This window comes from Bubalus bubalis, chromosome 15 (genome assembly GCF_019923935.1).
Source record: "Bubalus bubalis isolate 160015118507 breed Murrah chromosome 15, NDDB_SH_1, whole genome shotgun sequence".
Taxonomy (NCBI): domain Eukaryota; kingdom Metazoa; phylum Chordata; class Mammalia; order Artiodactyla; family Bovidae; genus Bubalus; species Bubalus bubalis.
The window spans coordinates 72,841,660-72,868,064 of NC_059171.1; the positions used below are offsets into that span (position 1 = coordinate 72,841,660).

The window sequence follows — 26,405 nt, forward strand, 5'->3', positions numbered from 1 at the left end:
AAATTACATTTTCTGTCCTCTCAAAACAGACGTAGCCATCGCCCCGGAGGACCTCCGGACGTCTCAAATAAATCACGCTTCCAGAGAATAAAAGACGCACTGCAAGTTCAATGGCTTAGAAGAGAAAAACCCTACGGGTACTAGACGCATTCATGCAAACCCATCCTGCTTAGCTCACAACCTCATAAACAGGTGCAACTGCTAAGAAAAAAACTGTTGCTAATGCACCTCGAATAAGGGTTCGTGAAAACGAATGTGACTCAAACCACTCCTTTTTGGCAATAAAGCGAAGTCCGAGGATGCCCAAAGCGCTGCGCAGTCCTCCCGCACGTCCCCAAGTTCCCCCATGCCGCCCCTCCCACCTTCGAGTGCCACCGCCCTGCGTGGGGGTGGGGCCTGGACGTCGACGACGTGCTGACGTCAGGGCGTGGGGACGCCCCGGCGTCGTCCGGCGCGGTGCTGCGCCGGCGGGGGCCCGCTGCTGCCCGCTCCGCCTGCGTGGTCTCGGAGCTCCGCGTCGTCTCCTTCGGCCTTTCGCCCTTAGCCTCGTCCCGGCCTCCGCGGCCCGGGCGGCTGGCCCGTCGTGATGCGGTCGGCGCGCCCGGCGCGGCCCCGCTGAGGCTCGGCGCAGCGACGAGCGCGGCTCGGGGTCATCATGCCTACCCGTGAGTGGCCGCCCTAGGGCCGGGCCGGGCGGGGAGCGTTGGGCGCGCATTCCGGGTGTCGCCGCGACCGGCCGAGTTCGTTTCGTTTGGGCTTAGGCTTCCCCAGGAGTGGGCGGGCGGAGGTGGTTGCGGCGCGGGAGCCCGTTGCACGGAGCAGGAGACCGAGGCCCGAGCGCGGAGGGCGCCCGGCTTCGGAAGCGGCAGAACTGCCAGAAGCCAGCCCCGCAGGACTTCAGAGTCCAGCTGTTCCTCCAGCAAAGCGCAGGGACTTCCTGCAAAGGCGGAGAACTCACCCCCCATCGCCATGGCCTCTTCACTTCCTCGAGGACGGGCGTCGCCGGTGGGGACGCCCCGGCCTCTCCCGGAGCGCTTCCCTACGACGCCCGAGCCCCGGCAAGCCTGGATTTTTCCTCTGAGACACGTCCTGCTGGTTGAAGTAGGCGCGCTCCTTGGAGAACTTTGTCAGGCTCGGGTGCCCCGTGGTGTTGGACCACCGGGCTTCCGATCCACCGGGCAGCCGGTTGGAAAAGGGGGGTTTAAGGTCTCCCTCCCTAGACACGTTGAATAAGACTCCCGGAGCTTGGGCCCCGGAATCTGTGTCCTCCGTGTTAAACGGAAGGACCCTGAAGTTTGAAAATCGCTGGACAGTTGGAGGCATTTTGGGCACACAGGGTGTATATACTACAACATTGCCAACGACCAATTTTTCAACGAGCCCAGAGCATCACCAAGTAGTGATTCTTTAAACCCGGGGGCCTGGCTTAGGTATGTGCCGACTAGGGTAGTTCCAGGTTTTGGACGCAGAGGAAAAGCATTGATGATGATTGATTTGAGAATCTTTTTCAGGTAGGGCTCTTGTGAGCACGGTGTTGGTGGAATCCTGAAACACTTGGCAGCACGTTTCCAGTTAGCTCCTATTTCTTAGAATTCATAACGTTTCCTAATTGTCCTTATTTTTGTAGACATAGGGGACACTGGATTTCCAGGTCAGCCTCAAATGCTTCTTTTGTCCAGTGGTGGGTAAAGAGGCATTATCTCCTGATACTAGAAAGGTTTATATAATGCTGTTGCATATGTTTAAACAGTCTTGATTGTAAAGATGACTAACAACTTCTCCTGTATGTTTGGGTAAGGTGGGTTTTGTTCTCTTAACACAGATTTCCTAACCTTGATCTTCTTGGGTTTTGTATCCAGTATGCATGTCAGCAGGCTTCCCTGGTGGCTCAGTGATAAAGAATTTGCCTGCCAGTGCAGGAGAGGTGGATGCCATCCCTGGATGGGGAAGATCCCCTGGAGGAGGAAATGGCAACCCACTCCGATATTCTTGCTAGGATAATCCTGTCGACAGAGGAGCCTGGTGGGCTGCTGTCCATAGGGTCACACAGAGTCGGACACAACTGAAGCGACTTAGGATGCATGCATGCATTGTGGAAGGAAATGGCAACCCACTCCAGTATTCTTGTTAGGATAATCCTGTGGACAGAGGAGCCTGGCAGGCTGCACTCTATGGAGGCTCGAAAAGAGTTGGACGCGGCTAAGCACACACACGTTCATATGTCAGCAGTTTATATTTTAATTTTATTCATCTGGACTGGAGGAATATCCTCATCACTGTTACTGTCAATTTATTGTTCCTAAATTCATGTCGTGTTATTCAGTGAATTAGCACTGTGCTAATCTACACTCCAGTATTCTTGCCTGGAAAATCCCATGGACAGAGGAGCCTGGTGGGCTATAAGTCCATGGGGTGGAAAGAGTGGGTCATGACTTAACAAGTAAACCACCACCATGAATCTACTTTCTTAGAAAGCAAAGTGTGGGGGAGGGGACACCTTTCTTGAAAGTTAGGACTTCAAGTGGAATTTATCAGTAAAGTGGCAATTATTATTTTTTTTTAATTATGTTTTAGAGTTATCTAGCTTCATAGATGGAGAAGGCAATGGCACCCCACTCCAGTACTCTTGCCTGGAAAATCCCATGGACGGAGGAGCCTGGTGGGCTGCAGTCCATGCAGTCGCAAAGAGTCGGACATGACTGAGCGACTTCACTTTCACTTTTCCCTTTCATGCATTGGAGAAGGAAATGGCAACCCACTCCAGTGTTCTTGCCTGGAGAATCCCAGGGATGGGGGAGCCTGGTGGGTTGCCGTCTCTGGGGTCCCACAGAGTCAGACTGGACTGAAGCAGCTTAGCAGGAGCAGCAGCTTCATAGAATGGACATAGGAAACGTTTGTTTGTTTTCTTCAGTTCAGTTCAGTCGTGTCCGTCTCTTTGCGACCTCATGAATCGCAGCACGCCAGGCCTCCCTGTCCATCACCATCTCCCGGAGTTCACTCAGACTCACGTCCATGGAGTCAGTGATGCCATCCAGCCATCTCATCTTCTGTCATCCCCTTCTCCTCCTGCCCCCAATCCCTCCCAACATCAGAGTCTTTTCCAGTGAGTCAACTCTTTGCATGAGGTGGCCAAAGTACTGGAGTTTCAGCTTCAGCATCATTCCCTCCAAAGAAATCCCAGGGCTGATCTCCTTCAGAATGGCCTGGTTGGATCTCCTTGCAGTCCAAGGGACTCTCAAGAGTCTTCTCCAACACCACAGTTCCAAAGCATCTCTTCGGCGCTCAGCCTTCTTCACAGTCAAACTCTCACATCCATACATGACCATTGGAAAAACCATAGCCTTGACTAGATGGACCTTTGTTGTCAAAGTAATGTCTCTGCTTTTCAGTATGCTGTCTAGGTTGGTCATAACTTGATTTCCAAGGAGTAAGCGTCTTTTAATTTCATGGCTGCAGGCACCATCTGCAGTGATTTTGGACCCCAAAAAAATAAAGTCTGTCACTGTTTCCACTGTTTCCCCATCTATTTCCCATGAAGTGATGGGACCGGATGCCATGATACTCGTTTTCTGAATGTTTGAGCTTTAAGCCAGCTTTTTCACTCTCCTCTTTCACTTTCATCAAGAGGCTTTTTTTAGTTCCTCTTCACTTTCTGCCATAAGAGTGGTGTCATCTGCATATCTGAGGTTACTGATATTTCTCCTGGCAATCTTGATTCCAGCTTGTGTTTCTTCCAGCCCAGCATTTCTCATGATGTACTCTGCATATAAGGTAAATAAACAGGGTGACAATATACAGCCTTGACGGACTCCTTTTCCTATTTGGAACCAGTCTGGTGTTCCATGTCCAATTCTAACTGTTGCTTCCTGACCTGCATACAGATTTCTCAAGAGGCAGGTCAGGTGGTCTGGTATTCCCATCTCTTTCAGAATTTTCCACAGTTGATTGTGATCCACCCAGTCAAAGGCTTTGGCATAGTCAATAAAGCAGAAATAGATGTTTTTCTGGAACTCTCTTGCTTTTTCCATGATCCAGCGGATGTTGGCAATTTGATCTCTGGTTCCTCTGCCTTTTCTAAAACCAGCTTGAACATCAGGAAGTTCACGGTTCACATATTGCTGAAGCCTGGCTTGGAGAATTTTGAGCATTACTTTACTAGCGTGTGAGATGAGTGCAATTGTGCGGTAGTTTGAGCATTCTTTGACACTGCCTTTCTTTGGGATTGGAATGAAGACTGCCCTTTTCCAGCCCTGACTGTTTTCTTAGCTGTGTGAGTCACAATGCAGATGACACAAGTGTGCGCCATGGTGTGCTTCCATAGTTAAGAATGCAGTATTCATGACCTGATGGGAGGAAAGTGAACTACTTGAGTTGTCTGTCATTGTTAATGTTTATTATGATACGGTTTCTGTGATTGCTTCAAAGGATACTGGTTGGTGGTACCCATGTGAAGTCAGTTGTGTTTGTAATTGCCTTTTTCTCTCTTTGTGACCAGAACCACCAAAATCGCTGGGATAGTGCAGTGAACATTAGTACCTTTCAGAAATTCTGCATGTAGAATAACTAATTTCTGCAAAATCATTATTTTGTTTAGGGATTTTTTTTTTAGGAACACACACCCACCCCAGTAAACGAAAGTGTTTTTCTTTTTGGTGTCAGGCAAGTTAAGAGGCTCGTGTATATGCTTAGCTAGTTAATCCTTAGGGTTTAGTGAAATAAATGTAATGGTTTTCTGTAAAATGAAAGTGTTGGAGATGATCACCAGGGTTTTTTCAGACTCTATAATTCTAAGTCATAGAATTTTTCTATTCCTGCTATTTTGTTGCTTACTTGGAATGTTGATTCTCTCAGTCGTTGAAACTGGAATCGGTGAGTAGAATCTAGTGGAGCATGGCACACCCATGAAGGCAGAGTGACAGCGTGTCTCATGAATGTTAGCAGTCATGTCACTGGAGTTATTTAGAAGATCCAAAAAGGTCTTTTTCAGAAAGCAGCTACCTGGAAGGGTGTCTGACAGGAAGTGACTACAGCACAGGAATAATTCTGTGGTCATGTCACTCTATTCAGGCGGTCGTTTGCAGCGGTCACTAAGCACAGATTTCAAGACCGTCTCCCTAAGCGATCTCTTCAAACCTACAACCCTGTAATTTGTCACGTCGTTTTTCTAAAGGCCTTTATTTCATCCTCCTCCACTCCAAGGACCATTAAGAAACATTTTGATTGTGAAGATTTTCCAAATTCTGAATCAGAGTTTGAGTGGAAGACATGCTGCTGCTGCTGCTGCTGCTGCTAAGTCGCTTCAGTCGTGTCCGACTCTGTGCGACCCCATACACGGTAGCCCACCAGGCTCCCCCATCCCTGGGACTCTCCAGGCAAGAACACGGGTGGGTTGCCATTTCCTTCTCCAATGCATGAAAGTGAAAAGTGAAAGTGAAGTCGCTCAGTCGTGTCCGACTCCTAGCAACCCCATGGACTGCATGTTAAAGCTTCTTAATTCCAGTCATTTTATTTATTTTATTTTGTGTATCAGGAGACTGAGACTCAGTGAGTTTCAGTAACTTGCTTAGAGTCAGGTGGAGTAGAACCAGAACTTGAACACAGATCTGGGGGTTGGGTTGGGGTTAGGGTTCCTATCCATAATCACAGTGAGCATAGATAATGTTTATTTTTCCATAGCTAAGCTGATAATAGTTTATCTTTTCAAAAAACAGTCCCTGGAGTTACACTAAGGCAAAAATGGTCTTGGCCAAAATTTACATCAGATATGTGAACTTATAAAAATACTTGACAGTTTTGTCTTTGCTTCTGTCTTGTCACCGGAATCTGAGGGAAGAATACTGGGGATCCCAGGGGTATGCTAGGTAGCTCTTGGTTGTAAAAGTGTAGACATAAGGTTTTTAGTAAACTACTTATATGAAAGGGACCCCTTAGCTGACAGATAACTTGTCTTGAAACAGTTGAGTAAAATGTCCGATTGAATGTGCTCTTGTTTTATATATGAAAACCTGTTGTATATTGCCTAAGGGAAACTGCAGTCTTAATCATTCTTTGCTGTACTTTCAGTGATTATTTGTGGTTGATGTGTTCTTTTCTCGTTTAGATTGGCATTGATATTTGGCCGCATACGTTAGGCTGTGGTAATGTGGTCCATCCATGTTTGGTTTTTTCCCATTGATGAGGTTAATTATATTTGACTTATTTTTCAATCCATTCTTATGAAATAACTGCAGAATATAGATGAACTGTGATGTGAGGGATGAATGCTGTTTGAAGTGTTTTTGTTTAGAAACATAAGCAGACTTGACCTGCACCTGGCGTGTGAGCATTCTGTTTGTTCCTTCTCTCTCCCTTGCCTGCCCCCACCCCCTTCTCTCTCTCTCCCACCCAGCACCTATATATATTGTCAGAGTTACAACTGAAGAGTTCTCTTTCTCACAGCGACCTTTGTCCCAACACTGTTTGGGTTACTACAGAAGTCATCTGTCCCCACTCATGGGGACGTGGGGCTGCATTGAAGATAATATATGTGGTGGGAGATGAGACTGGAGAAGGAGGAACGAGCCAGAATTTGCAAGATTTAATACGCTGTGCAACTAACGTGACTAAAATTGTCTTCCAGCTGTCATATTCACAGGAAGTGGCTGTTTTGTAGGCATGTTAGCAGTTTCCAACTTACTGGTTACTTTACAAAAACTTAAAATTTGCTCTTAGTAATAGAAATTATTTATGGAGTGTTGATTGTATACCAGGTAATATACTTTGTGCTTTACAGGAATGATCTTATTTAATTGTCTCCCACATTGAGGAAGGTCCTATTTGACCAGTTACAGAAACGAAGAGATGGGTTGAGGGAAGTGAAGCACAGCCTGATGACAGCTAAGCGTGGAGCCGGGCTTGGAGCCGGATGCCTGTGGCTGTGGCGCTCTGCTCCGGGCGCAGCGGGACTGGAACCTGCCGCCAGAGCCTATCGGTTTCTTTCAGCACGGTCTCTTCTGCTTAGCATTCTGACTGATCACGTCACAGGTGCTTGGTCAGTATTGACTAAAAGAGGGAATTCGAACTGGAGTTAGAGCAGTGCTTCTTAGATACGATAACTTGAAATAACTTTTCCCCCATAAAAACTGTTCTGAAAGGTTTTATAGTTTATGATTAGATTCTTAGCAGACCTGTCTGAAATACTTGCCAGGCCTGTGACAAAGAATACCAGTGGAGGCCTGCAGACAGACTCTAAGTCGGGGTTTCTCAGTTTTTGCTCTGTTGATGCCTTGGGCTGGATCGTATTTTGTTGGGTGGTCTCGGTCTGTCCGGTGCATTGTGGTTTGTGTAGCAGCGTCTCTGGCCTCTCCCCACTAGAAGCTAGTTGTAGTCCTCGCTGTCCTAAAGTGTGACAGCCAGAAATGTCCTCACACACTGCCACGTGTCGCCTAGGGGGGTACTGTCCCCGGACCGGTCTAAATACTGAACGTTACTGACCACGCTGTGTCCACAGCCCGGCCTGCTTTCCCATTCAGGGCCCTGCAGTTTGCTCCCTAGAGATGACCTCAGGCTGCAGGCCCAGGCGGCCTACAGGCCCGATCCAGGCAGCTGTGACCTCTTGGGTCAGGGCAGGCTCTTTCCTGACCCTGAAGTGAGATTGGCGTGTCACACTTCTCTGGGGAGCCAGAGTGAGCAGATTCCCTCTGCCCCATCCCTCACGGTTCCATCTCAGGAGTTTGGTGCACTTCTGATCCCCTCCCAAAGCTTTCCCACCAGAGTAGGGGGCAGGTAGGAGGAAGAAGCCCAGCTTCTTGGGGAGACTCGATCTGCCTAGACTCCCACTTGGGGTGATTTGGAGGGGACAAATTTACAGAAAAACAGCTGCCGCCATCTCTCTGGTGTTTTAGGATGTGATTTTCAGTATAGTCTCTGTCCCCTCTGCTGCCCACACATGCTTCTCTGAAAGAAAAGAATACTCTGTCTTTTGGGAAGCAGAGGTCCTTTGTCCCTGAGTCAAATGAAGGCACTAATTCTTAGGAGAAAGCACCTTTTACCTATTGTATAGCCCAACTTTGGTATGGAATGATCTGAATCCTGGGTGGGTGTTGACAACTGCATAAGTTCATACTGTCTTTACGGGGGATGGAGAGGTATAGGATAGAAGTATTACAAAAATCTGGCTAAAGATTTGAAGAAGGATTCAAAGTTAATATCAATCATAAAAGATCCGTATTTGCAGTATTTACAAAATCAGAGAGCAAAATGCCATCAGCCTTCCATGGTTAAACCACACATCTATGTTTGTCAGCATCTGAGTAGAAATGATTGATCAAGGCTTGGGGAAAGATGATTCATTTTCACTAATGAATAAATGCTAATTAAAAACTGAAATCATTCGGAGTTTGTCGCATTACCAAAGATACAATTTTAATCACTTCTTTAGCGATAATAGGCAAAGGTGGTGGTGAGGTACAATAGAAAAGGCAAAACTTTAAATTGGTATGACTCTTGAAAAGTAATTTGTCAGTATTTTATCAAGTTCTCTGATAATGCATTTATTCATTGACCCAGTAATTTCACTGTTGGGAATCTATAAGAAATGATGAAAAACATAAACTGTGCCAGGATTTCTGCACTGAGATGTCTATCACAGTAATATTGGTAAAATAGTAAAAAGCCAGAAACTTTAATATTCAATCATGGGGAAGTGGTGCACATTGAATATAGAACATCCTTGCAAAAAAAATGCCATACAGCCATTAAAAATGATACTTGTAGAAGCACTGGGTTTATAAATGTTTATTTTGTGTAATTTATGTTTACCAGGTTAACCACAGTTGGCATATAGTCCACAACCAGAAAAAAAAATGCTTACAATTTTTATAACTTGAGCATAATTTTTTCAAATTTTTCATAATTTTTTACAAAACCTAAATGAAACAAAATATTGCCATGAACTGGTTCTTCCTTTATCACATAGAAAAGAATTTGGGTAACTGATGAGATAGTGTCCATTGTATGTGTGTGTACATTTATGGCTTAGGAAAATAGCGTATTTACTGTCTGATTGCTCTTCCTGTTGCTGCTAAGTCGCTCAGTCGTGTCCAACTCTTCGCGACCCCATGGACTGCAGCCCACCAGGCTCCTCCGCCCATGGGATTTTCCAGGCAAGAGTACTGGAGTGGGGTGCCTTCGCCTTCTCTGCTCCTGCTGTTGCTGCTGAGTCGCGGCAGTCATGTCCGACTCTGTGCAACCCCATAGACGGCAGCCCAACAGGCTCCCCTGTCCCTGGGATTCTCCAGGCAAGAACATTGGAGTGGGTTGCCATTTCTTCTCCAGTGCGTAAAAGTGAAAAGTGAAAGTGAAGTCGCTCAGTCGTGTCCGACTCTTAGCGACCCCATGGACTATAGCCTACCAGGCAGGCTCTTGCTGTTCAGTTCAGTTCAGTCGAGTCGCTCAGTCGTGTCCGACTCTTTGCGACCCCGTGAATCGCAGCACGCCAGGCCTCCCTCTCCATCACCAATTCCCGGAGTTCACTCAGACTCAGGTCCATCAAGTCAGTGATGCCATCCAGCCATCTCATCCTCTGTCGTCCCCTTCTCCTCCTGCCTCCAATCCCTCCCATCATCAGAGTCTTTTCCAATGAGTCAACTCTTCACATAAGGTGGCCGAAGTACTGGAGTTTCAGCTTTAGCATCATTCCTTCCAAAGAAATCCCAGGGCTGATCTCCTTCAGAATGGACTGGTTGGATCTCCTTGCAGTCCAAGGGACTCTCAAGAGTCTTTTCCAACACCACAGTTCAAAAGCATCAATTTTTCAGCGCTCAGCCTTCTTCACAGTCCAACTCTCACATCCATACATGACCACAGGAAAAACCATAGCCTTGACTAGATGGACCTTTGTTGGCAAAGTAATATGTCTGCTTTTGAATATGCTATCCAGGTTGGTCATAACTTTCCTTCCAAGGAGTAAGCGTCTTTTCATTTCATGGCTGCAGTCACCATCTGCAGTGATTTTGGAGCCCCCAAAAATTAAGTCTGACACTGTTTCCCCATCTATTTCCCATGAAGTGAAGGGACCAGATGCCATGATCTTTGTTTTCTGAATGTAAAGCCAGCTTTTTCACTCTCCTCTTTCACTTTCATCAAGAGGCTTTTTAGTTCCTCTTCACTTTGTGCCATAAGGGTGGTATCATCTGCATATCTGAGGTTACTGATATTTCTCCTGGCAATCTTGATTCCAGCTTGTGCTTCCTCCAGCCCAGTGTTTCTCATGATGTACTCTGCATATAAGTTAAATAAACAGGGTGACAATATACAGCCTTGACGTACTCCTTTTCCTATTTGGAACCAGTCTGGTGTTCCATGTCCAGTTCTAACTGTTGCTTCCTGACCTGCATAGAGATTTCTCAAGAGGCAGGTCAGGTGATCTGGTATTCCCATCTCTTTCAGAATTTTCCACAGTTGATTGTGATCCACACACTCAAAGGCTGATCCACACAGTCAAAGGCTTTGGCATAGTCAATAAAGCAGAAATAGATGTTTTTCTGGAACTCCCTTGCTTTTTCCATGATCCAGTGGATGTTGGCAATTTGATCTCTGGTTCCTCTGCCTTTTCTAAAACCAGCTTGAACATCAGGAAGTTCACGGTTCACATATTGCTGAAACCTGGCTTGGAGAATTTTGAGCATTACTTTACTAGCATGTGAGATGAGTGCAATTGTGCACTAGTTTGAGCGTTCTTTGGCATTGCCTTTCTTTGGGATTGGAATGAAAACTGACCTTTTCCAGTCCTGTGGCCATGTTTATCATGCTGTTTTATTTTGAAGAAAAACTAATTTCTGATCTATTAGGTGGTGTTTTCAGTTGTGAAAACCTGAAAGGTTGAGATGAACCACTTTGTGTGACTTCAGTTTATCAGAAATTTGTAGGGTTCCCCCGCCCCCCGCCCTGAATGATTGTGTGTTGTAGAATGAACACAGTTCTACGCAAGTATCATCACAGAATGAATGTTGGCAATCACTGCTATGATTAATATGTCAGACCTGTCAAAATTCTTTCGTCATTTCTGCCTGCCGGGTTCGCTCCACTCTTGAAATGAGCCTGTTTTCACATATTCTTGAAATTCAGCAGGAGCTGCTATCAATACTGATACTCCTCTTCCCATGTAGACTGTCATATTCTCCCTTCTGCATATTATTAGACAGCATGATTCTAATTTTTATTAAGAAGGAATCACTACTCAGGTTTTTTTCATTGTACCTCTGCATGAAGAGTTTGCTCTGTTCTAAAAATAGGTATTAAGCCTTTTGCTCTGTAGTCTTCAGGAGGACTTTCTTTCTCCCCAATGCTATTATTTTGGGTTTTATTCTTGGTGAGTTATTCCCCTGTATCTTTTTGTTTTCATTACCTGAGATCCAGGGTATTTTTGCTGCAGTAGTTTGCTGGCTAATTCTAAGTGTTCTTCACACCCCTGCTGTTTAATTGGCTTTTTGAACAGCTGTCTTGGCTATTCGCTACAAAATTCTCTGTGCTATGGTTGCAGTGAACTTTAAATGGATCTCACTCCTGCCAGGCAGAGAAAATGAAATGTAAGATGTTCAAGTTTGCCATAGTCATTTCCTGCTACTGCTGCTGCTGCTGCTAAGTCACTTCAGTCGTGTCTGACTCTATGCAACCCCATAGACGGCAGCCCACCAGGCTCCCCCTTCCCTGGGATTCTCCAGGCCAGAACACTGGAGTGGGTTGCCATTTCCTTCTCCAAGGCGTGAAAGTGAAAAGTGAAAGTGAAGTCGCTCAGTTGTGTCCGACTCTTCGCGACCCCATGGACTGCAGCCCACCAGGCTCCTCCGTGGGGCCTTATAAACTTTGCAGCAGTTGCCGGCATGGAAGTCAAAAGGAGTGGTCTGTTTATGACATCTGACATACGTTGATTTATGAACTTAGTTAAAAGTATTTTTATTAACTATTTGATCCATTAAATGGGACAGGATAATAGCTCTCAGGGAGACTTAGATGCAGGTGACTTTATGTCATTGTGCTTTAGAGGTAGAAATGACTTACGACCATGTGATCGGAATCAGAATCGCTACTTGGATTGTTGCCTTTATTGCACCTGATTCCAAAAGGGTATCTGCAGTGGAGGGTGCTCCGGGCACATGTGTAATAACTGAAATTTGGGGTCTGAGTCCCTGTGGGTTTTTCTGAACTTCAGGGGCCCAGTTTCCTTTTCAGTTCACAGCCTGGAACAGAAACAGACTTAAATAATCTGTTCCCTGCTGCCTTTTCCCTTGGTTCCATCCTGCTTCTTTGCGTGGTCTTTCAAGGATGGGAGTGCCTTTGGCAAGCTGCCACAGGTTTGTCTTAGAGCACCGTCTTTTTGAAATGGAAGAGCTCAGGTCCAGGAGTCTGGGGGAAGAAACATGGACGTATGCGCCAGGTGGGTTCTGTCTGTATTACCTTTACTACAGCGCCATCCCCGGCACAGGGTTCCCGTGTTAGCTCCTGAGCATTAACGTGTTGCTCTTGATCCGTGTTGGAGGCTGGCGCAGGGAAAGTTTGAGCTACCTTAAGAGCTCAAGCTTCCACAGTGTCTTCCATGGAAGCATAAGAGGGCCTGTTGGGTGGAGAGGGTATGGAGGGGACTCAGCAGGTGGCCTCTCTACCTGACCCTGCCTCAGCTGGACCAGCTCTGTTTTTGTCTTGTTGGTGAAATTCTGCATTCTGTTTCAGGAGGTAAATAATATTGCTTACTTTTTTAAAAGTTTGGAATTTATGGTCTTAGATATTAGAATATGCCCTCTGACAAGAGCATGAGATATTTTAGAATCAAAAGCTTAGGAACCTAGAAGCAAAACCAGAGGCATTTGGTGATGATGTCTGACCTGGTTTTGCTCTCTTGCACTCCAGGAGTGGAGCTGTCTCATCTCGCCTTGTAGTCACTTCAGTCATAGGCACTGTCAGGATACTCTTAGAGTCACAAATACTCTCTTTCAGCCTTTCTTATTTTCCTGTTGGATTTCTCTTAGGGATTGATTCATTCAGCAGATTATTGTAGTGCCTACATGTGCAAGGCCTGGGGAATATAGAGGTGAATAAAGCAGTCCCTAGCTGTAAAAAGTTGATCCAGTTTATAGAACCTTGTGTAAATGGCTCTGACACAAAGAAGGAAATGGCAAGCCCCCTGAGAACAGTGCTGTGGCGTTGAGAGCCCGCAAGAAGGTGAGTGGCAGATGGTGTCCTTGGCCTGAGTCGTTTCAGAGGAGTGCGGGTTGGGGAAGACATTTGGGTTGAGTCACACAGTTGGAAATAACCAGCAGCCAGTTGGAGTAAGTCATTGGGGCTGGGGACGTGACAGCTTTGAGGCCATCTATATAACTGGTAATTTTCTTTTAAGTAACACCTGCTTATCAACACCTGATGTGTGTCGGTTACTGTAGGCAACAAGGGCATGGCAGTGCCTCACACTGGACACAAGGGCATCTTCCTGGACACCATCTCTGCCCTCATGAAGCTCAGTCTGGTGAGGAAGACAATGCTGAGCAGAGAGCTTTACAGGCACTGAATCCTGGTTTTCTTTGCTACTGTACATATGGTTTTTGGTATAGTCAGTGGCTCATTGGTACACCTTCAGTGTATATTTGTAGAGTGACTCAAATTACTAAAAGAGAAACAGAGGTTGCTATGGGAACACATGAGTGAGGTAAGAGGGAGAGCAGTTAGAGGTTATTAAAGTACAGCGGACTGAGTGGCGGGTTTTGAACTTGGGTCATAGGCTTGCCCAGCAGTGCAGTGGTAAAGAGCCTGCCTACCAATGCAGGAGACGCAGGAGACAAGGTTTCTATCCCTGGGTCAGGAAGATCCCCTGGAGGAGGAAATGGCCACCCACTCCAGTGTTCTTGCCTGGAGAATCCCAGGGACAGAGGAGCCTAGCAGGCTGTAGTCCGTGGCATCGCAGAGAGGAGGACGCAACTGAGCACACACGCAGCAGGATGAATTGCAGTGTAAAATTTGAATATTGTTGAGAAAGTACAATTCATAGGATTAGTTGGGTGAGGAGCGGAGGGAGGAGTCAGGATTGATGCCCAGATTTCAGGCTTGGTCATTTGGGTGAAGTGCTCCAGTGTGATACAGGGACTTCCTGGAGGACGAGCGGCTTGGGAGGATCGAGATGGAAGGTGAGTCCGTTTTAGGGTATGATAGGTGTGTGGTGCCGTACAGGACTTTCAGGGTACATTTGTAGCAATAACTGGATGAAATTACTAAAGGACAGGTTGTAAAGAGTAAAAACAAAATGCCATTGAACAAATGCTTGCATGCAAGAACTGGGTAAAACTCAGGAGAGTCCATCTGGTTGTAGAAGCATTGGAAACATTTCAGTGTAGCAAGAAAAAGAAGCTAGGACAGTCTCTTATTGTTTGATCTGATGCTTTGACAGTGATAATTTATGGAATGTTAGGAAAAAGATCTTACTTTAAAGCTTTGGGCCTTAAAGATGATCATACATCTTAACTGTGGTATGTACTATCTATCCTGTATGTACGCCAATCACTTGTCTTGTCACTGCTTCCTAGCTAGGGGAAGAAATTGTCAAATTATACTAGGCTGAGAGTTTGTAAACTGTTCTGTAATTCCTGGGCAGACAAGCTAAATTGTGCAACTTAAGAGTAGAAATTAGGGAAGCCCCACATGCGTAACATAAAAATTTCATCTAGATCTCTAATATTAGTAGCTTCTCATCCCATTCTGTCTTTTTCGAGTCTTGCCGTCATGTGAATTTGTGGAAGAACTGAATTTGCTTGCGGCAGATACAATGCTCGTGTAAACTTGCTGAGGAACTGCTTTATTTCAAAGAAAAAAAAGAAGTGAGGGGGCGTTTGGAGACTGGAGCAGGGAGTCTCAGAGAGCTCCTTGAGTGTGGATCACCACCTTCTCCTCCTCACAAATGGCGCTGCTCTTTGTTCCCTTCCCTACCCACTGCTCTCTGCATGTTTATTCAGTGTCCTGGAGTAAACAGGCTCTGTCCTCTTTTCAGCAACAGAAATACCGCTGATCTTTTTGTTGCCTACCCTGATAGGGAATACAGCAACACACTGGTTAAGGGCTGAACAGTTGTAAAAGCTTTGTATCCAGTGGTTTCAAGAGCATAAGGGAAGGCCGACTGTAATTAAATGTGGTTTGGCTGCTGCACTTTTGCTGGAACCGTAGTTGATTCCACTAATTCTTCATGTTTTTCCATCTAAAATTGCACTGGATTCAACCTTGATAAAGAATTTGAGTATTTCCATAAAAGTGGGATGATTTTCTGTTGTTCCCCATTTAATTTTCAAGGGCTTCCTGGGTGGCTCAGCTGGTAAAGAATCCGCCTGCAGTGTGGGAGACCTGGGTTCGATCCCTGGGTTGGGAAGATCCCCTGGAGAAGGGAAAGTCTACCCACTCCAGTATTCTGGCCTGGAGAATTCCATGGACTGTAGTGGCTTTCACTTTTAATTTTCAAGAGTGAATAGTTTCTGTTTGTAGTTGCAGTAATAAAATGAATACTCCAAGTGTGTACAGATGTCCAGATTCCCCCTTTGTGTCTAATGCCCACAAAAAGTTGCTGTGTTCTTTATTTCTTCCATGCACTCGTTATAAGTCTTACCTTTGAAGTTGAGGAAAATATGGTAATAGAGTAAAATCTTGGGTAGCATCAAATTTTGGTTTATGAGTCATTAAAAAAATTATTAGAAAAAGATTAGATGGTCTTCTTAGAGTTTTGATTAACATAAAACATGTAACCCTTGCATGTATAATAAAGTAAAAGAATACCTAAGTTAAAGAAGTCTAAGCTTTTGCTGTTGTGTTACCAAAGTCTCATCTGGAGTAAATACAAAATGTTTAGAGTCTCTGTGGTTTCTTTGGCAGTTTTGGGAGACTGGGTCAAGCGCTGAACTTTGAAGGTTTAACTTAGTAGCTTAGTTTTGTGAAAATAAACTTTGTGCTTGGCTTGGCCCTGTCAGCAAGTCCTGTTACATTTTGCTGTCTTCAAACTTCAGACATATTCTGTTTAGGTATATAACTAGAGTGCTCCCAGTTTTTTCCTTTACTGTTTAATCAAAAAAATTAATCATCTCAATTGGACTGAAAATCTTCAGCATATGGCATAGACACTGTGGGTGTTGTGAACTCTGTAAGAAGAATCAAGGCTGTTGGTATATTGAATGTATTTGTTCTAAAAATAATTTTGGAAGTTACAAACAGCACCCCGCCCTCCCGCTGCACACAGCCAGATTTAACACTTCTGTTACTCTCTGACTAATGAGGAAATAAAAATATGTTAATATTTAAGCAGTTGAGGAATTTTAATGCTGTTTGGGATTTTGCCTGAAATAACTCATATCCTACTTTTGAAATATTCAGAGGATTTTTAATTAAAAATAACTCAAATGAATGTGGTTCACTGAGAAAGATCCTAGTCATTGCCTTTGGTGGATTCTTTGTATTTGTAATGGTGACAAGTGCATACCTTTTTGATTTAGGATTTAGGTTTATTTTCCAGGACTACAGTGCCTTAACTCATTTAGGTGGAAATTGGATTTGGTGGTGTGTGTTTGTTTGTGTATTAAGAACTTAGCTAAAAATCTGCAGAAAGCCCTACCTTTATCTTTTTTTTTTTAATATCCAGGTTTTCGTTGTGGACAATAGTATAACAAATACTTATTAAGGTCACAGTAAATATACTGATGGAAATATTTGACTTTTTAAAAGTCATACCATTAAATTTGCCTATATTTAGTATATGGTAAGACTTGATTTTTATGTGAAACAAAAATGGTACAGATTACCCAAGCAGTGATTATAAATGTCAACTCCTGGATGCCCAAACTTGCCTTTCTCCCAGGTTTTGATTCAGTAGGATTCATAATTTGATAAATTGCACTGTGTTAGGAGACATGCTAAAATTAAAAATACTGAGTGGGAAGATTCTGATATTCTAGTTCTTTTTAACCCCTTTATTATAGGTCAGAAATTAAAGCTTACATGTATATTTTAAGTTTGCTGCTGCTAAGGAATCCAGTGGTCATGTATGGATGTGAGAGTTGGACTGTGAAGAAGGCTGAGTGCCGAAGAATTGATGCTTTTGAACTGTGGTGTTGTGTTGGGTGTTGGAGAAGACTCTTGAGAGTCCCTTGGACTGCAGGGAGATCCAACCAGTCCATTCTGAAGGAGATCAGCCCTGGGATTTCTTTGGAGGGAATGATGCTGAAGCTGAAACTCCAGTACTTTGGCCACCTCATGCGAAGAGTTGACTCATTGGAAAAGACTGTGATGCTGGGAGGGATTGGGGGCAGGAGGAGAAGGGGACGACAGAGGATGAGATGGCTGGATGGCATCACTGACTCGATGGACGTGAGTCTGAGTGAATTCCGGGAGTTGGTGATGGACAGGGAGGCCTGGCGTGCTGCGATTCATGGAGTTGCAAACAGTCGGACACGACTGAGCGACTGAACTGAACTGAAGTCACTTCAGTCGTGTCCGACTCTGTGTGACCCCATAGATGGCAGCCCACCAGGCTCCCCCGTCCTTGGGATTCTCCAGGCAAGAACACTGGAGTGGGTTGCCATTTCCTTCTCCAATGCATGAAAGTGAAAAGTGAAAGTGAAGTCGTTCAGTCGTGTCTGACTCTTTGTGACTCCATGGACTGCAGCCAACCAGGCTCCTCCATCCATGGGATTTTCCAGGCAAGAGTACTGGAGTGGGGTGCCATTGCCTTTTCCATATTTTAAGTTTAAAAGTCTGAAATCATCCAGTATCAGATTGCCATAATCCCAAAACGAGTGCTTTAATCTGTCGAGGGGAGAACTAACTGGACTTTTCCCTCTTATGCCCACACTGTAATAAGGCAAAGGATTCCCACCTTATTTTTATAAAATAAAAATGGGCCGTAGCTTCAAAACTGGGACTTGCTTTACATATAGATTTGCTGCTGGAATTTTGTGAAAGTTTATATTTAAATGTTTTTGTTATTTTCTTTGGTAATTTTGGGAGTATTTTGTTATCACGGTAGGTAAGAAAACTTTTAAGACAGCAGTCGTCTCTTGGCTGTGATTTTGTAAAGTGATGAGATTCTGTCTCCCTTTTTCCAGTGGCTGAGCTCCATATAGCTCTTGTTCACTCTCTGGTATACTGGAATTCACCAGTAACTTCTCATGGGGGCAATCTAGCCTAATAAAAGTTTCTCATTCTTCCTTTCATGATGTTCTTGTACCCTTAGGGACATTTTAGAGCTCAGAGTAACCTATAATAGGAAAAGAAGATAATTTTTGGAAGTGGGAAAAGTGAAAGTGAAAGTCGCTCAGTCATGTCCGACTCTTTGTAACCCCGTGGACTGAACAGTTCATGGAATTCTCCAGGCCAGAATACTGGAGTGGGTAGCTGTTCCTTTCTCCAGGTGATCTTTCGAACCCAGGTCTCCCGCATTGCAGGCACATTCTGTCCCAGCTGAGCCGCAAGGAACGCCCATGTGTTGGAATATGACCTTTTATAGTGTGACAGGCTCTCAGGCAGGGTGTCCCTTCTCCGTCCTCTGCTCTCTGACTTGGTCCCCGTGGAGAGCTGTGGTGACACTCGAGTCGTCTTTGGGCTGCGTGATAGTTTGCCGGCGCTTCTCTAGTCAGTATTAAACAGTGCATTTTATTTTAAAGATTAAAGAAAAAACCATCTCAGGAAGACAGTATAGTATAGAAACTGTTAAGAGCACAGACTCTTAAGGGGGTCCACCACTTCAAGTTGTGTGACCTTGGACAAATTACTTTCATCTTTTTGATTTTCCTATTTATAACCTATAGATGTTGATATCTACCTCATACAGTTATAAGCATTAAGGAAGATAAAATTTAGAATGTAGTAGATAAATATTTGTTGAATGTGTTCTGAGAGAATCACACTGACAGGGAGTAACGAGAACAGGATGTTCCTGCGATAGATTGGGTTAGGTCTTCTGGTTTTCTGCTGTGCTTTGCTCTGTATCCCTGCAAACGGAATCTGTGCCCTAGGGACCTTGCATTTAGTGTTTGATGTTCTATTGTTGACCAGGACTGCTGTAATAAAATACCACAAACTGAGTGACTTTGAACAGAGAATGTATGGGTGCACGGTTCTGGAGGTCAGAAGTCTGAAATCAGGGTTGGTTCCTTCTGAGGGCTGTGAGGGAAGGTGTGTTCTGGGCCTCTCCACCTGGCTTGTGTTCATAGATGGCCAATTGCGTGTGCATGTGGAGCTCTGCCTGCATGCACATCTGTCTAAAATTTCCCCTTTTATAAGGATACCAGGTACGTTGGATTAGGGCCCCCACTAATGACTTCATCCTAACTGAATTACCTCTTATTCTAAATAAGGCCTCATTCTGAGGCCCTGAGAGGACTTCAGCATATGAGTTTTGCAGGGGATACAGTGCAATCCGTAATAGCTATATGAGACATGAAAGTGAAATGATTTCTTTTACTTACAGTATTTCTGAGTTTTAAAGCATGCTTATTTTTTAAACTTTGATGTAAACTGATGGCATAGTCACTTTTTCTTGTACTGAAACCAAATATTCATTTACTTAAAGAGAAGTATATCTAGCACAAGAAGAAAATTGGTAGAAATGAACAAAAATTCTTTTCATGCTTCAGTTATTTGGTATGCTACTGAATTCTCTTGGAGAAGGAAAATGGCAACCCACTCCTGTACTCTTGTGTGGGAAATCCCACGGACAGAAGAACCTGGCAGGCTGCAGTCCGTGGGGTCGCAAGGGTTGGACACAATTTAGTGCCTAAACCACCACTGCCACTAAATTCTCTGGAGCCTGACGTAAAGTCATTTTAGCATTTGAACTGATTTCAGGAGTGGTACATACCTAATATTTAAGCAAATACAAAATGTACTGATCTACACATTCTATGAAATCTTACTTGTTTTAGTTTCTCTAAGCTGCAATAACAAGATACCATAAGCTGAATGGCTTAAGACAGCAAAGTATTGTCACAGTTCAGGCAGCTAGAAGTCTGAAGTCAAGGTGTGGCCAGGGCCACGCTGCCCACAGAGTTGTAGGGAAGGATCCTTGCTTGCCTCTTCCGGCACTCGCGGCTGCTGCAAGCCTTAGAGTGCCTTGGTTTGTAGCAGCAGAACGTTTCTTTCCTATCTTCACGCGGCCTTTTTCCTTGTGTCTCCCATATCTTTCTCTTTGTGAGGGACCAGTCTTTGGATCAAGGAGCCACGCTGATCGAGGATGAGCTCCTTTTCATTTGATGCCCTGTGCAAAAGCTCTGTTTCCAAGTAAGGCCACTGTCACAGGTACTGAGGCTAGGACTTCAGCACATCTTTTTTGGGGACACAGTTCAACCTGCAGCATTTGTCCGTTGCTTTAAAAAATTAGCTTCGTTTTATTTCTCTAATCTTCCAAGTATTCCTGACTAGAAAAGGGACAACTTTGTTATCATAAATTAATGTTCTTGAGCCTCATTATTCTGAGCCCTCCCACTGTCTTGTCAGGCCGCTACCTTGGTTTTGCAGGTATAGAATTCTGCTTCCCTTTCAACTCTGTCCTGCTTCAGCAGTTTGTTGCAAAGATGCCTTTCTTCCTTTCTTTTTAAGGTGCCTTTGGTCTCATACTCTCTTGACCATCTCAGTGTTAGGAGTTATGTTTGAAATTGTTGGACCTACTATTTTAGAATTTACAATGGATTTCAAGTCCAGGAGCCTTTTGTAATTGGAATGTCTATTATCTTACTACTGAATGCATCTGATCTGTACTACTTTTTGTGAAGATAGGATATTCTATATAGATAGAATGGTATGAGCAAATGCGTGGAAATGAAGAAGTTTGGGGATTGATTTTAAGAACTGTGAATAGTCACAGTTTTTTTTTTGGGAAACAAGGCTGAAAAGGTAGAGATTGTATCCAGGTTCACCTCCAAGACCAGCCTGTCAATGAAGTATAAGTAAATTGGGGAGATCTTTATTTTGGACTTCCTGGTGGCTCAGACGGTAAAGCATCTGTCTACAATGCGGGAGACCTGGGTCCGATCCCTGGGTCGGGAAGAATCCCTGGAGAAGGAAATGGCAACCCACTCCAGTACTCTTGCCTAGAGAATCCCACGGACGGAGGAGCCTGGTGTCCATGGGGTCGCAAAGAGTCAGACACGACTGAGCAACTTCACTTGATTTTGGTAAAATGACTGACTTCACTTTTTAAATCTTTAAATAAATGTGTGTGTGTAGCTAAAATAAACTATTAAATTTATCATATATATTTTGTTAAATAAGTGATTTGGGTTTTTGTAGGTATGCTCTGAATGAACTATCAAAATTTGCCTAATGTGGAAAAGTTTATTTCCATTATATTCTCAATGTTTCTGACATACAATGAAATGTCTTGTACTCATATTCTTTCTGTGTTAACTTTGCTTTATATGAGCTGCACAGCCTTTCAAAGGCATCTGGAAATGTCAGTTTTTTGTTTTTTTTTTTAAACTTTCACAAATTGGAAATGTCACATTCAGACAGCTTCTGAGGAGAAATAAAAGGCTTTTACTGTGAGTCAAGGTTCGAACTTTAAACATTCATCTGGTTTTGGTTCATGGTATTTTGTTTACCAAGAACCAACTTTCTTGTTACCTGCATGGCACGTTAATTTAGAAGGGAAGTGTCAAAGCCTATGTGTCCTTGTTAAATAATAGTTTACATTGCTGGTCTTTTCTGTACCTTCCACAATACCTTGTGTAGTACTTTCCACATAATTGGTATTCATAAATATTTGTTTTGCAGTAGAGTTGGAATGTCACGTGCTTTTAGAATTAGAAGGAATCTTTGGTTACTTAATCTAACCTCTAGTTTGAATCTGGACAGCAGCTGACAGATAATCCTATCTGAAAGCGCTCAGGGAGTTCTATAATATTTTGACTACTTCTGTCCAGCTTCTGTCCTCTGAGGGGATCACAGACCAGTCCTTTTTTACATGATGTCCTTTAAGTATTTGGGTAATTCCTGATATTTTGACATTTATTACCGGATACATTCTGTGCTAAACATTTTTTTAAACTAAAAGAATGAAGATTTTGTTAAGCATTATGAGTTGCATTTAGTAGCCTTCAAACATACTATACTACAATCTGTCTACAGTTAAGTCAAATCCAACAGCAATTCTTTTTTCGCAGAATCCATGAAATAGGGCAAAATTCCTTTTGGTTAACAGTAAGATACTTACTTAGCTCTTACAGACCGATGATATACTACACTCCACTTCTGACCACTGATATGTGATGAAGAGCATCCAGAGAATTATATAGAAAGGATTTGCTTTCAGAGGATATTAAATATGAAAGCAGCAAATAAAAATGATACAAATTTATACAAATACAGTGTGACAACTAGAATTTTTGAATTGTATCTTTCTTTGGAAAACACATCTTATATTTCTGGCACTTAACATGGAGTAGAGGCTTTATAAACGTCTTTTGATTGGTTGACTAGACATGAAACAGTTACAGTGTTTTTTGAATGTCTTGAAAGACTTCCTTAGATGTGAAACTTGTGTTAAATTGTATCTATTAGTAGAATAAAACCAGTGCTCAATTACTGATTTTTTAGAAGAAATCTTGTTTTTATCCTATTTTCAACACCACATGCCAAACAAAGCGTGGGGTTTTCTTCAGGAGTAGTTTTTTTCCTTCCAATCTTTAGTAGAACTTTGATTTTGCAATTATTTTACTCTAATCAATTATTTTTATCCTTCATTATTTACTAAATATTGTAGAATATTGTCTAATTATGTATTTCAGATAGAAGACTCGTATCTTACTAAAAACTAATTAAGATGGTAATGAAATGTATTACTAGGTCCTTTTAAGGGATATTTCATATTAACCATCATTATATTTTTAATAAGAACCTATAATCATTGTAAACTATGTGATTAGTCTCTTTATTTTTTCCCACATCAAATGTAGAGTCTGTAGAATAGTATTTTTCTTTCTGGATATTCTGAAACTGCCACTGTTTTATTTTTGGTTAAAATAGTTAATGCATCTTGAAATTTTAATTTATATTACTGTAAAATATGAAATTTTTCACTTTCATGTGTTTTTTAAAAATGCTCTTAATTTCTTTTTCTGCTCTTTCCTTGTTCTGAGAGTATTTCTTTTTTTTTCCTGTTTTTTGGAGTTCTTATTTCTTTTTTCTATGTAAATTGGTACTTTTATAGAAGGCATGCAATTTGGAAAACTCTCCTTTGTTTTCTCTGTCACTATTCTTTTTATAGTTTTCTTCCTATCTCTTTAAATGTCTTCCCTTTCACTTCCTTCGCTGCTAGTCATTCCTTAAATGCTTGCTTTCCCCAGAATTCTCTTAATTCCATCCTGTGTTTCTTTGTTGATTTCAGCTAGTTAAACTAGTTGCTTTTGCTATCGTTTATATGCTTTTGGTTCTTAAATTTTTATTTCTAATCTAAATCTTTTGCCTGCTACAAGATGTCCCACTTTTAGGTTTGTAACCTCAAATTTAACATGAGCAGAATAAAATTTATTCTCTTTCTGATAGCCTCCTCCCACCCCCAAACTTATCTTCCTCTGTCCCTTATTAGACACCACCATCCAGTCACTTGTTCAGACTATCCTGTTGGTTACCTTTGACTCCTCTCTCTTTGTACCTTCTACTTTAAGTTGATTTCCACGTCAGCTTCCTACAAGTTTGTCTAGCCATTTCTGTCATGCTGCAGAACTTTATGATTTGTTTGGAAATTAAAACTCTTATTCTTGACATCTGGCTCTCCACATCTGGAATGATCCTCCCTTTTTTGCTGAATTCCTGCTGCTGCTTTTTAAGACTTAGTTTAGTCATTACTTTTTGCAGGAAGGTTAGGGTCACTCTGCTGTTCTCCGATAGCAGTCTATTCTGTCATGGCTGTTACCCCATCGAGTTACAATTCTCTTTGTATATGATTATCTTGTCCTGTCAGACTGTGAGCTACTGAAAGCCAGGGAGAGAGAATTTATCTTTGACCATTACATAATTCTTCCCCGAAAACATATTAATTGTGCAGAGTAATTGCCAACATAATTGGTCAAGAACATGGTGTGGATTCAAGAGGAAAGTTCTCACATGCCTTTTCTTTTTTTTTTTAATTACACATGGAGAAAATGTGATTCCTTTTGTAATTCTTAACAGTACTACTGACATTATCGCAGAGGACATTTAGTCAGTATTTTGTCTGTTAAAAGGAAAATCACCTGCTATTTCAGTTTCAGTTCTGCCTCTTCTAATTTCTTACCTCCAGAGACCAGGACACTGGAGTGCTGTGTGCTCCCGTCCAGGACCACCCCAGGCGCATTGAAGGAGGGTCTGTGGTGCAGAGTCCAGCCATGCAGTCTGGTCTTAGAAGTGGACGTGAACTTGTGTGTTGTGTCCCAATGGTGGTGGAGACAGAGGTGTCAGTACTTTGCTTTCCTGTTTGCAGCTCTGGTTTCTGTGTCATCCAGTGGATCCTTTCTTATTTGCTTTGCCACCTAAGCCAATGTCAGGTGAAATGAATAGAGCATTGTATTTCCGTATTTTAATTTTTGTGGAGGTTTTTTTCCCCCGTATGATGATTCCAAAAGGTTTTCAAATGTGGTCTTAACAGAATTACATTTTCTAAAAACCATGCCTATTGTATATTTTATTGCTGAGGTTAACTCTGCTGAGTAATTTTTTTTTAGTTAAGTATGGTAGAATACAGTAAAATCTAGGTATAAATCTATAAATTGACTATTTTTAAGTAAACAATACCTTTTGTTTTTCTTTAAAATTGTGATAGTGGGGAAAAATGTGTTAAGTATAGACTGATCGATCACAAGTTGACTCAGAAGAAGAAAAGCTGTTTTTTTTCCTACAGACACTATTTCAGAATAGTTTTGTAATGTATACAGACTTTTGTCTACGTTATATGCCTTTTCCAGAGGCAAATATTGCAATTCAGTGGAAAAACCATCTTTTAAAAAAGAATTGGAGCTTTAATTTCATTTAATGCCTTTGTTGTCCTCTTTTCCATGAAGTTTATGTGCCTGGGAATAAAAAACAAGTAGCGAAATTGAGAATGAGAAGAAAGATGGTATAGAATTACTTATGGAAAGAGTCATGTAATAAAATACTCCTCTAATGGATTAGAATCCTTTTAAAAAGAACACTGTCCTGAAGATAAGACTATTTTGTTCCCATTTTTCTTTGACTGCTGTCTAATTATTCAGCAGCCCTTTTCGATGCTCCCTTTGGGCCATCTCCTAGGTTCCTTCCTTTCTAAGCTCTGGGTCATTAGAACACATTTGGGGTTTTCCGTGTGCCATCCCCCACAGTGAAGCTTGCACAGTTCCATCTGCCTGTAATTGTCCTCCGCTGTCTCCAGTTTTCCTCATAGTCCTACTCGTTCTTCAGGGGGAGCCCTCAGCTCAACTCCCATGCCCTTCATAAAACCTTCTTTCATGTGCGCTAGGAGTGCTTTCTCTTCTCTCAACTGCTGTGGCCCTGTAGCCATGTGGTCAATTTGCCATTAGATAGCTCTTGTCCTCCAGTGCTGTCCAAATCTTGTTTTCAATTTTTATTTATTTTCTAACTGGAGGAAAATCGCTTTACAATATTGTGCTGGTTTCTGCCGTACAGCAACATGAATCAGTCATAATTATATACGGGACCCCTCCATCTTGAGCCTCTCTCTAAATTTCAATTTTTAAACCTTTGTCTTTTCAAGTAGTTAGTTACCTTTTTGACTCTGTAATTCTTACCACAGTGCCTTGTACCCAAGTTGAAGTGCAGGAGTAACACCCGTATTACAGGCTTTATAAGTAGTGTATGTGTATGTGAGTGGTACATGCAAATTTACATGTTAAGTGTTAGTTACTTGGGAGGGATGTGTGAGTATGACTGTAATATTACTGTCTTTTAATGGTGTAAAGTAAGTGTCTTGTTCTGACACTAACTGAATGAGTAGCTTTTAATTTCAACCTTGAAGAGAATATATGTGATGCCGAGTCTTTTCAAGGGTTTTGGATACCACAGAACTAGACGTCTTGAAGTAATGAATTTTTTAAATCTTCTAATAGAAAAACATGCTCTCTCTTTTCAGCTTGATTACTGATAGCTTCTGCCAGGTCTAAAAATAAAACATGAATTGTTTAAAGTGATTCACTTGACATTGTCAGCTATTCATTGGAGAAATTATATGGTTCTGGCATTTATTTAATATTTTGTGGTGGACAGTTTTCTTATCATTTTGATTTATGTAGTACATATCAGCAGATATTAAATATTTTATCAGTGAACCTTGGATCCACATTCGTTAAGTGAAGGAGCATTTTTTTGTGAATGTCTGTTATATTCCAGACATGGAACAAAGAACAAAATACATGGACTTTATTGATATGACTCATTCAGGTAGG

General features: G+C 42.6%; 1 protein-coding gene across 4 annotated transcripts in view; it reads left to right on the forward strand.

Annotated features, from left to right (window-relative positions):
* The first annotated feature begins 460 nt into the window (after nt 1-460).
* Nucleotides 461-26,405, forward strand: part of EFR3A (EFR3 homolog A) — an 87,790-nt gene continuing 61,845 nt past the window's right edge. For 2 of the 4 annotated variants that reach the window (XM_044928843.2, XR_006545085.2), the window contains exon 1: nt 462-665. In XM_044928843.2, coding sequence (XP_044784778.1) covers nt 656-665 — 10 coding nt within the window. In that variant the 5' untranslated portion in view covers nt 462-655. Of the gene's footprint in view, nt 666-26,405 lie in introns of all 4 variants that reach the window. The other 2 variants (XM_025265518.3, XM_006079360.4) reach the window with 2 other exon arrangements.